This window comes from Dendronephthya gigantea, unplaced genomic scaffold (genome assembly GCF_004324835.1).
Source record: "Dendronephthya gigantea isolate DGI-Jeju-01 unplaced genomic scaffold, DenGig_1.0 000070F, whole genome shotgun sequence".
Taxonomy (NCBI): Eukaryota; Metazoa; Cnidaria; class Anthozoa; order Malacalcyonacea; family Nephtheidae; genus Dendronephthya; species Dendronephthya gigantea.
Window position 1 is genome coordinate 883,337 of NW_021163080.1, and position 12,177 is coordinate 895,513.

At 39.1% G+C, this 12,177-nt stretch overlaps 1 protein-coding gene across 1 annotated transcript; it reads right to left on the reverse strand.

The window, feature by feature from the left end:
• Positions 1-3,902: 3,902 nt before the first annotated feature.
• Positions 3,903-7,808, reverse strand: LOC114531296 (glutathione hydrolase 1 proenzyme-like). The gene is made up of 9 exons (XM_028552929.1): positions 7,741-7,808; positions 7,233-7,560; positions 6,133-6,415; positions 5,804-5,996; positions 5,408-5,712; positions 5,121-5,257; positions 4,836-5,023; positions 4,272-4,515; positions 3,903-4,172 (listed from the first exon to the last, which is right to left on the reverse strand). Exons 1-9 carry the CDS (start codon positions 7,806-7,808, stop codon positions 3,903-3,905), a joined length of 2,016 nt encoding a protein of 671 aa, XP_028408730.1.
• Positions 7,809-12,177: the final 4,369 nt, after the last annotated feature.

Sequence of the window (12,177 nt, forward strand, 5' to 3'; positions counted from 1 at the left end):
GAAATTATCATCAGACGATTGTGTGCTATTCTTGATGCTCGTTGGTGGCACTTTTTAATCTTGTATATTCAAACAAATCAATCATTGCTTTTTATTAATGATCATATGGAAATTACAAATGTCGATTACGATGAAATATTAGATGTGAGGCATTCTATATTGTTGCTACGCCAGTGTTCGAGATATAATGACTGATAATAGAAATGTACAATTAATCATAATAACAAAGTAACTACAGTAAATCATAAATTAAATGTTGATGGTGGTTTGGGGAAACGAAAGTAGAAACATACGATTACGAAGACCATGTCCCAGACGTTCGAAAAAAAGAAGCTCAACCTCAGGTCCTCCAGCAGGAATCGAAGCTACGGCTGTGCGATTCCGGCCAGAGCTGTTCTCTTTCCATGCACCATCAACATTTAATTCATGTTCAATTGAAAACAAGTGCAAATTAAATGAAATGCAATAACCAATCAATAAGCCGCGGTATAGTCGTAGTTATATGATCTTAAAATTCGTTAATCTGATCACTTCGTTTCGTCTAAGAGGGTATAAGAGATACGTGTTGAAAGATGAACCTCATCTCGGCAACACCGCGAGTAGCACTCGGACCTTTCCCCGCTCTTGCCTCCGCGCCGACTAGCCTGAAATCTGAGTCAGCCCTAAACTCATGATCTAGCGCCATTCCCCATCCTCCTTTGTTTCCATAGATCGGGCTTGACGTTCCATCGCTGAAATGAAACTGGATTTTTGACAAAAGGCCTTCGGCATAGCCCAAGTTACCCCCGATCACATGCCTACCCTCGAGGATGATCTCGTTCTTCAAAGGGGTTTTGTCGTCCGAAGAATCATCGCCATACTTCGTTCCCAAGCCACGGTCTTCGTAGGAGAACTGGATCCTATCAACGGTGTTCCACGCGTAGACGCAAATCGACTTAATGATTCCACACTTATCAGACTGCAGGGAGCCGTCTATATTTAATCGATCGCTGTCAGGATGAAGTCCTCCTTTCAAAGCAATGGAATAGGGGCCGTAGCTTACGCTACCAACTTTTGAATCCGCTTTAGGATCGTCCTTGTGATGGCCTGGAAGGAAGTTGTCGAGAGAAAACGCTCTTATGTAGGCTTCCATCATCATCTTAGCATCGGCTTCGTGAAACATTCTTTCCTTAGCGCGATATTGAACCGGCTTGAAGTAATTCTCTATCGCGTTCCAATCGTCTTTGTAAGTCACGTCTTCTCCAGTGACTGCATCTTTAGTGTTGCCATTCGCGATAGAATAGAAGAACGGCGGCACGGGGGTGCCACTCTTCGTTGTATTGCAAGTAACTTTGACCTCCCCGTTTCGCCACTCTCGCCATTTTGGATAGATATCAAGGAGGAATTCTTTGTAATCGTCTACCTTGGCGGTCAGTTCCTTTTGCCACTGATCCTTGTTCTTTGCATCTTCGTACATCTCCAACCCGTGCTCAAAACGCTCCGTCAACATGGTCAGGTGAAGGTAAGCGTGTGATAGAGTGATCGGAATCAAGTGGATCGCGTTTTTGGAGCTTGTTAATTCCTGATACAGGTTATTACAGGAGACAAGAATGGCGGAGAGAAGGCTCGCTTTCTCGTCAACGGAGGCCTGGGTGTACATGTTCAAACTATCTCGCAGTCCGTTCAAGGCCGCCGTTCGTTCTTGCAGCTCGAAATCGAGAATTTTTTTATCCACGAGTTGCTCGACCTGTTCTTTGATCGCAGACCAGATGCTCTCTTTCGTGTCGGGCCAAAAAAGGTTTATGAGCAGCTTTACTACCTTGCCCACCTCTGGAATTGCAGCAGCCAAGCCTTCGGCAATGGACTTCAGGCGGTTGTTCCAAGAGTTTGGTACTTTGATCGACATATTTTCAGTTTAGCTTGGCTTCGTACGTTCATCCAGCACTTCGTGATTTTGACCAAGGCAAGCCATCGCAAAACCATTAAATATGTGAAAAGTAGGCAATTAACACACATAATTCCCCCACAATGACGTCACACAAGTTGTTAGAGGAAATCCTGAATGCATGCTCAAACGCACCTATAATCACCACGTAATTCACCTGTAATTACCACGTAATTCAGTCCTATGTAACTGCAATGTGTGTGAATTATTAAACTATCTATCTATCTATCTATTTAAGGCCCACATCCACTGGACGCGATTCGCCAACGCACCCTAGGCATGTCAAAAGTGCTATTCTTCAGTAATTGTCAAGAATCGTAAAAAGGTAAAACATAGTTGCTTTTCAGAACTGAAAAATCGAGTCGCATTGCCGGATCGCTTCCGGTGTGTGTCGGCAATTCACTCGGTTTACATCCCCTGCTAAAATTAGCCGCCTCACAAAGAGCTTCGGCAATTTGCATATAGGTAGGGTCAATGCTAATGAAAATGAGAGTCGTTAAGGAATCTTTATTGCCTAGAAAACGCCTTCCGCTGGTGATTAGGGAGTTTACGATTCACGGCGCGGCCAGCTCGACAACGCGCTTGCAAAACAAAGAAACTCCACACGCGAGACAATAGCTATGCATAACTTGTGGTCCCATGACAGCGTTGTCATTCTTACGACGCCTTCAAATGAGCATTTTCACGGCCTCTCGATGACATGAAAGCTGCGGCAACGTGATAGCTTAAATGAAACTGCAATACCATGCAGATAGATATTGGAGGTTATTTGCACAATTAAAACGTTTGTATGATTATTTCAGAGTCCTAGCAGCATAATCAATTTTCTGTAGCTCATTTGAAGCAAAATAATTGACTAGCGACGTCGAGCTAACCGCGTCGTAGATCGTAAACTCCCTATTGTCAACCGCTGGAAACGTCAGTTTGACATTTTAAATCTATGAGTCATAGCAGTTTTACGCCCGGTTTTATTTACAATGTCAAGTTTTCTGTGATCACAGTTGGAACTTTGTTTCCCCGTGCAGTGTCGGTGTCTCGGTGACCCGGCTTTCTGATCAATTTTTCTTCCGAATTTTTTAGCACAAGCCCCAGCTACATATTTCTTCCCTTTACCAGCCGGGATTTTTCATAGCACTTATACAGGTCTCTCTGATACTGTTTTTACTACCAAACCCCACTTGTAAAGGGATTACGAGGTGTAAAGGGAATATGTTTCATTAAAGTGAGGTTGATTTAATAAGGATAAATGCTATTGAGGAATATGATTCAAAATTTCCACTTGATGACACCTAGCTAAAGTAGGCTGGAACATGTAATCAGATAAAATTGCCAAAAAGCTATACCCCCGAAAGATCATAGCCTGCGAATAACAGAAAGTTTCCCCCCACCGTGGAACAAGCGTATAAATAGATTCTGTTATTCACAGGCTAGAAAGATCACTGTGACCAACTGTTTCCAACTGCCAACATGTTATTTGGTCCTGGAAACTATATTCACGCAGATTTGTCGCCGTCTTGATAACCGAAGTTTGCTAGAAAAGTTCAACGGTTTCATACTAGTACAAACATGGAAAAAGAAATATCTTCACAGGAGAAATTAACACAGAGCTAAGCGGAAATAAATTAAAATTAAGACTAAAGACTAGCGTACACTGGTGCATATTGCACGCACACATGTCACTGCAAGTTCATGCCAGCCAATTCATATAAACTGTACAGAGGTTATCGTGTACAGACAGACGCTTTGCACAAAAAACTACATCCTTTCAACAGCGTATTTCAATTGCTAACTATGGCGTTTTTATATACAAATAGTGTCATAGTTTACTCACAGAATTCTGTGATCGTGGGAGAGAAAATAGGCTTCGCATTATTGATTGTTTCGATTCAATGATTGAATTAGTTTTATCCATGATGTAATTATAAGTTATCAAAGTCTTTCGCCTATAAAATGTAGGATATTTTAGTATGACATTATCTTAGAATCCAAAACTGGACCCGCCTTTTCTTGGATCAGACTTGGCGAAGATTTTTCCATCTAACTCCTTGGAAATTGCTTGCACAACACAGTGGAAAGATTTGGTTTCGATGGTGTGTCCATAGCCTTTCAGTTCTTTGATGATATATGGTGACAGGTTGCGAGGTGGTTGTTCTATAGCTGTGTAATTAGGAAGAAGTTGGTTGTGGAAATGAGGCATGGTAACGGCTTCACTTGTGTTACGACCAAACCATATTTTGTTCATCGTTACCTAGATTTAGTTTAAATATTAGAAATTAACATATTAATAGTCTGGTTTGGCAAGTGTGGTGTAACATGGTATGCGTATGGTATGGTTAAACATCCTTACCAATGCAGTACCCGTGGTGATCCTCGTACCCCCAGATGCCCCTGCAATAAACACGACATCCCCACTTGTTCTGTTTGTTAAAATGACAGGACTCATGGACGACATTGGTCGTTTGCCAGGCGCGATGAAATTACTAGGAGACGGTTCAACTCCGTATGCATTGGTCAATCCGGGTGTTGAGAAATCGTCCATCTCATTATTGTACGTTATCCCTGTCACTGTCGAACGCACTTTCGAACCAAAACTGACATGAAAAAAATATTAAATGGTATTAAATTAGAATTAATTATTTGTTGGAATTTGATATTTTAGTAACTTAAATGTAGATAGTTTGTAGTTTAGATATCCTGTATCTTGCCAATTTTTAAAAATAATTGCGGAAAAGCATAGACCACCCCAATGCGGGGATACTATTCTCTGAACCCCCTAGTGGCCGGAGTACTTAATCCTCCATTACTTGTGTTCCATGTAGCAAACATGTTGTCTTTTGGTACTCTGGTCTTAGTTGCATCTGGAGTGATCTGAAGTGTCCACGTGGGTTAAATTTGATAAATATTAACTTACTAAGTGTTGATGGTACTGGTAACTGACACTGCGTCTCCATTCGGCGCTAGAACTGACAAGTGAGATGTCCCCGGGGGATCGTAATTTGCATAATATCCGCCATAGTGCCTAGCGTCGGGATATGTTTGATTGGTAATGTTCATACGAATTCGTTTCGCGTAATCCTCATCTAAAAGGTCCTTTATGATCTTAAATAGACGTAAAAACCATGGCATTCTTCACTTGCAACTTTAGGAAGCATTTTGACTTTGTATAGCTGACATGTGTTACATTCTCCATACTAACCTGTGTATCATTTAGAAAGTTTTTGTCGCCTAGCAACGCACGCCTTGCGTAGGCATATTTGAAAGTTTCAATAATCTTGTGATAAACATTCGCTGTTTTTGAATTGCTTGATACGCTTTCGGTAGTGAAATTGTAGCCTAAATGTGAGAAAGTAAATATGTTAAGAGCTATTCAGTATAAACAAAGTTAGTTTAGCTTAGGTTTCTTCTTGTAGTAACACTAAAGAGATGATCCTTACTGGACCTCTACAACTATTTGACAAAATCCTATTTTGTACATTTACAAACCTTTCAGTATATTGAGCATGAACGCAATCAAGATACCGCTGGACGGTAGACCAGATGTATGCAGCTGATAATCCCCAACACTGGCATTGAGTGCTGTCTCAACTTCAACATTATAATCGTTCAAATCTTTTGCAGTGATGATACCACGATTTGAATCAATATCGTTAACGATATCTTCTGCAAGGGATCCTTCGTAAAACGATAAAGGATCGTAACTTATTCGTTCTAATGTTACAGCGAGCTTTCTGTTGACCAATCTGTCGCCCAGTCTCTTTAAACAACCATCTTCCTTCACCAGAAGCTCTCTGAGAGTGGAAAGAAAAGGCCAGGAAGTTTGCACACGGAAATTCCACATGCACCTGTTTTTAGCTCCTTTGTCAAGACTTACAAACTTACTTTAACCCTTCACGTTTTCTGATTTCTTCCTCTTCGCTTCTAATAGCGTTGTCCAGTGCTTTGCTGATAATAAAACCTTCTCTTGCTAGGTTCATCGCAGGTTTAACGAGCTCTTTCCAGTCCAGTTTTCCATATTTCTTTTGAGCTTCGTACATTCCTTTCACCTCACTCGGCACAGCAATTGCCAAACCACCTATAAGAATTTACTGCTTTAACAATTATTTAGCTGTGGGTCAAATTTCATGTTTGTTGTTTTCTTTCCGTTTGCTTGTCAGTTGTAGCTGTAGTTTATTTGTTTATTTGTAAGTAGCAAGAAGACAACATGTCACCTGTCTTAGACGCAGAGGTCGTATCATTCACGAACATGCTCTCGTTTGCCAATCCAGGTGCCTTTTCTCTAAAGTTAAAATACTCGGCAGTTCTTTTTTCCTTGATATAAACAACCATTACGGCTCCACCTCCAATGCCAGCTGAATGCATATTAACCACACCGATACAGAATAGAGCAGCAATGGCTGCGTCTACCGCCGAGCCGTTTCTTTTGAGAATTTCAACTCCAATCTTTGAACATCTCACGTCATCAGCAGACACCGCGGATTCATTGTACGGCCCCTGTTGTTAATTATTATAATTTCTACTGAGCAAACGGCTGCTTGGTAACCAAGCACTCGTGTGCTCGTAACACACATTGTCTCGTAACAAAATTAATTTAAGTGCGATCATAATTAACATGAATATCTGAAAATTTCAGGAATAGAATGGTGACCTAGATTCCTGCTTCTAGTCGTTCAGAGGTTGTACATACATGTATCTAACTTCGCTGAACCGAGTATGTTTCTCAGGCCAGCGATAAATAACAAACAATAAACCCGATAGTTGTGTGGTTCAAAACGCCTAAAATGACTGAAAGATTTGGCGGTTTCGCTAGTATTAAGGCTATGCGGATTGAATGTTGAAACGAAAAGCTTCATCTTACATAAATCATTTGAAATAATAATCAAAATGTACGCTTGCAACCTTCACTGTGAATTTCGTTTCATATACACGCGTCATGTAGAAAAAGTAATGCAACTTCAGCAGGCTACGAGCGTAACTTTCTTTTCAAGATTATCAGGATCTTTTCAGAACTTGGATGTCTGTGCTATATTTACAAAACGGGCCGCCACGAGTATCTTGGCGAGGATAAAAGCTGATAAATCAACAGGTAAAAGCCTCATTTATTTTCATATTCGCCAAACATGCACAACATAAGGCTGCGTTTCCACTTGGAAAACCAGCGAAATATTTGCGTATTTTCTTTTCAATTGAGATTCAGTATTTATGCTGTTGAAATTCAAAAGAAAAGAATGGAACCATTTTTCTCATTCTCTCATTCAAATGATCGTCTCCGTGGAGAATATTCTGGCATTTTTCAATTGTTCCAACTTACCTCCGGATTGTCCGATGGTCCTGGGGGAGGGGAGTCTGTGGGTGTTTGTGAGCAGTTGACACTCGTGGAGGTGGTTTGTTTTGTTGGGGAGAGGATGGTAGTCCTTGGGGGCGTGGATTTGTATGTCGTGGGGGTTGGTCTCCCACTTGGTGACGCAGTACTTGTTGGACTATCAGCACCATTATTTTTCCCTGTTTGACCGCTGGACTCATTTGAATCTGAATCCTTATTCGCGTAGAGGACAGCCAATGCGATGACAGCAGCAAGCAAGATTACGATGACGACAAACGAAATGAGAAGATCCTTCTTGCTATTTGACCTGTAACCACTAAATGAATATTGAATAAGAAGGGAATGTTCATGTTTAAAGGTAAGATTTTTTTAAGAACATGCATCGAAAGTCCAGCGAACTCAAGAAGCTGTTATTAGGTTATTCGCATAAATATTCGGATTTCATGGTCAAAATTGGCCTGGTTAGCAAAATTGGCTTGAATTTTTTCCACCTCACCTTTCCACATTACTTCCGCCTCCCAAAGACAAAGCTGTATTTGACATCGCAAAGCCCTCGTTCTTCATGATTTCTTTTCAACTTTCCTATAAATGAATCGCTATGGTTTGCTAATGTGTTTACATAATATTTACTAATAGTGTAAAACGTTAGAAAAGTTTTTTTTTCCGTGGTGCCATTAGTGTCATAATAGACTTTAGAGTGCCCATCTTTCCAAGTAGGTATTTTAGAAATTATCCTGGCCACTGATCTAAAAATGTCACTGACTGAATGTGACAGATTCAGGGGTCAGTAAGAAAATAAGCATGATATTGTGGGGTGGAATAGGATAGGATACGATAAAGTAGAGCAAAGTAAATTGTGAAAGTATTTACATGTAAAAAAAAGGGAAAAAAGGTGGTTAACTTTTAACTACAATTATTGGCGGAACCAAACAATCAAAATATCTGTATATTTTGGTGCTAACTACGATTAATTGACTACTTGTTTAATACAACTGACACCTGGCAAGATCTGGGCTCAAACATCATTTATGGAGTGTACATCGATGAAACGTTACTCAATCGGCCGTTTCTTCGAAGCCACAAGGGTCACTTAATAGTTAATATAAACCATGAAACAAACGTCGTACCATTTCACTTCACCTAACACAATATAAAACGGTTCAAATAACGTTTATCAATTGTATGATCAATATTGCGGACTATGGAATGAAACTTTGACACAATTTGCCAGCGCTCGTTAAGCCGATTAAGGATAAACCTTCAATGTTTACAGTTCACCTGCCGGTATATGATATTTCACTACCATAGTAATACTCAGAGCAATTCATTATTTAAGCATAAATAATATAATACAAATTATTGGCAAATGTTGATTCCTCTTTTACCTGTCTTTTAGATCGCAGAAGAAAGTCACACCACTGTTCAGCCGCCTTCCGCGCCTTGTAAACGAACTGCCGATGGCAAACAAGCTAAACATCATTTGTTGTATCGCCTCAAAGTTGTGTCTTTCATGTGCATTATTACCATTTGCGTTCAAGCTTGCGTAGTGCGGTTTTAAAACTTACGTTTGAGGTTCAAAACGTACGTTTTGTCACGCCCCCCTCTCATGATTGTAACGAAGTTCAAACGAACTTGGCTAATATCCAAAAACGTTTTTATTTGTGTAACCACAGATGTAACGTTTGCGGAAAATGTTCGTTCGTCCGTTCCACTGTGGCTAGCTGTCTGCAATGTGAATCGGTCACTTTCTCACTTTCGCTTTTACACTTGATGAAGAGCCTCGAATATTCTCAATTTCGGGCGATGAATATCCGTCCCTGGACTGATACATTTTAGTATAGGTAATAGCATGGTTTCGAGTGCAATTTGGATATAACATGCACCATTGAGTTTTTCAAAGACCTCAAAGATCTTTGAAAAACTCACGAGTGCATATTATATCCAAATTTAACAAGAAACCATGCTATTAATAACTTAATAATAATGTATATAATTTGATTCGTTCACAGTGATTACAAAAAATTGCACTTTAGTTACAAAAAATTGCACTGTGATTACAGAAATATTGCATTGTGGTTACAGAAAATTGCATTGTGATTACAGAAATTGCACAGTGATTATAGAAAATTGCACTGTGATTACAGATGTTTACACTGTAATTACAGATTTTTGCGCTGTGATTACAGTTTTTTGCACTGTTGTTTAGGATTAACTGCACTGAAATCAATCACAGTCAAGTGTACTTTTATACAATATTATATTACTCATGTTACTGCGATTGTATGACCTTGCCGTGGCCGTGAAAAAATACGTCGTGTTTCTCCAATCTGAACTTGCATTTGTATTTGGTCCACAATCATGGATTTCATTGTTCAAATTGCTGTATTTATTTTTAAACCGTATGTAAAAAGAAACGTCGTTATAAAAAGACAAGGGTCTGAGCCAAATGATGGCTTTGTTTCATGCGAAAAAAGGAGTACGTCATTCGTGTTAGTAAAAGCGTCTCCCTGTCTTGCAAACCAGTTTAGTTTACTAGTATTTCCCAATTACGTACAGGACAGGAGTATGCACGTAGGTAAACCTCAGCAGAGGAAACTGACATACGATTACCGTTTCAGATCGACTAAACCTGCCAATGGAGGAGACAATACTTGCTTTGATCCGCCGCGAAACATTTCTTCATTTGCCTCTGGGGAACGCATAGTTAAGGAATATATATGGTAGTATGAAAGAGTTCTTTTCAAATTAAAGCACAGTTGGTGCTTTTGAAAATTTAGAAGTAAGTAGTAGCAATATGGAATTGATGTTCCAGACATATAGATTGCTGTGTCAGAGTCAGACTATCAGTTTTCCATATGTTTATAAGTTTGAGGTTTCAATAAGTTTGAACATCAAGTCCATCGACAGATATTACATCAAGTCCATAGATGCCATAGATATTGTCTTTTTGGTAATATATTATTATCTTCTTGAAGAAAGATCACTTTAATTCTTGATCAGTTTCCGGCAACGCCGCAACGGACTTACGGACAGGGATCGGACCTAATTTCCCAACTGAGTAAAGTCATCTCCAGGTCGTGCATATGATATTCGTGCCATAATTTGGCCATTCAATAGTGATGGCAATATGGAAACTGAGATAACTGCGCTTATCATAGACAGCCAATATTTCGTTTACAATTTTGTCGCCGACAAGTTAACGTACAATTTTAAAAATATAGAACAGCAATGACATAATCGCCGACAAATTCTACCCGCATTATTTGTCAGCCTATGTGTTCATTTCAGTCCTTTAGCCGGCCTTATTTCGGTAATAATTCAATGTTTAATATGCCCTATTTAATCTTTAGATTAGGTTAGGATTGTGGTCAGGATTGGGCCTTAGGTTTATAGTTCATCAGGGTTAACCCTAATCCTAGATCTAACGGTAATCCTTAGTCTAAAGGATTAAATTTGTGAATTTAGGATTTGCTCATTATTGATCCTTGTGTGCATGCATGGAAAATTTTCATACTGTAAAATCTTCCGTTCTCTGATGACTCCAGTGAATATAACAAGATCCTTAGTCATATGAACCGATGATGCATTTAGTTTAGCGGCCAAATTTATATTTGGCTTAGACTGGGATACTCCAACTGAAGAAGTACGAACGAAATACAACTGGAAAACATTGAAAAATACGTACTTAAAGTTATTAGTAATATTAGTACACAAATGTTATTATGGTAATGCTCCAGTTCCAAATCAAGAACAATTTGCTAAACGAACCAGCACATACAATCTTAGAAACAGGAACTGTTTATCCTTGCCAAGACCAAAAACAGAAATCATGAAGAAATCCATAACTTACAAGGGATCAGTGCTATGGAACAAGCTTAGTAATGAATCCAGGAATTTAGAATCCTTGGGAACCTTTAAAAACACTATTGATAAACAACAGTACTTAAGCGCTACAATGTTTGACTAATTTTCTTATCTGGAAACATTGCATGGTTCTTAAAATTGTGGGTAATAACTAAATTATTTGTATATTTGTTTTTTGTAAGCGTAATTTGAACTGTTAGGATATAAGTGCACGACCCCATCAGCTTTTGCTGTAAATACATATCGTGTTGAAATAAATGCTATAATAATAATAATAATAATTTTGATTCCCGTGTGAACGAGGTAATGCTGATGCATGCCTTGTGACAATGTGACTTGTATATTGGTCCAATATACGGCACATACTTACTTATATAGGAAATCTAAATCAAACAGAATTTATCGGTATATTGATAGACTTTTAAAAGGAAGTACAAACGATCACTTTGTGATCGTTTGATTTTCACAAACGCTAAACTGTCCTTAGGTAGATTTATGATTATAATTTATGCATGGACGCCAGGCACTGGGTACTATACTGCGCATAATCTGTGCTATAATAATTTTCGATTAGACTAGCAAAAAATTGTTGGGAAACTTGCAATTATATTATTGACTAGAATCAATGATTTTATTTTGAAAAATGATGAAGTATGAAGGCAGAGGTTGGAAAACCAACCAATACGTTGTAGCTTTCGTCTGAACAGAATTTGAATAGCAACGATAATCCAAACGAAACTACTAACTAGACGGGTGCGTGGATAACAAAACGAACTCGACAGACGATTCTGATAACAATGTTCTGAGGATTTAATATAAATCAACGATACTACAGGTATAGACTGACAAACACGAACTCGTCGTTGGGATAACACAGTCGAGCTAGAAACGATTGTCCGTAGATAATACGACTGGAAACGGACTGTAGATCGATTGAGAATCGACTGGAAATCGATTGAGAATCGACTGGATATCGGTTCGAATTTGGTTTGCGCACGCACCAAACCTTTATAGAAAAATAGCGTAGAGTATGTAGATTTCTAGAGTACCAACGTGAATAGATATTGAC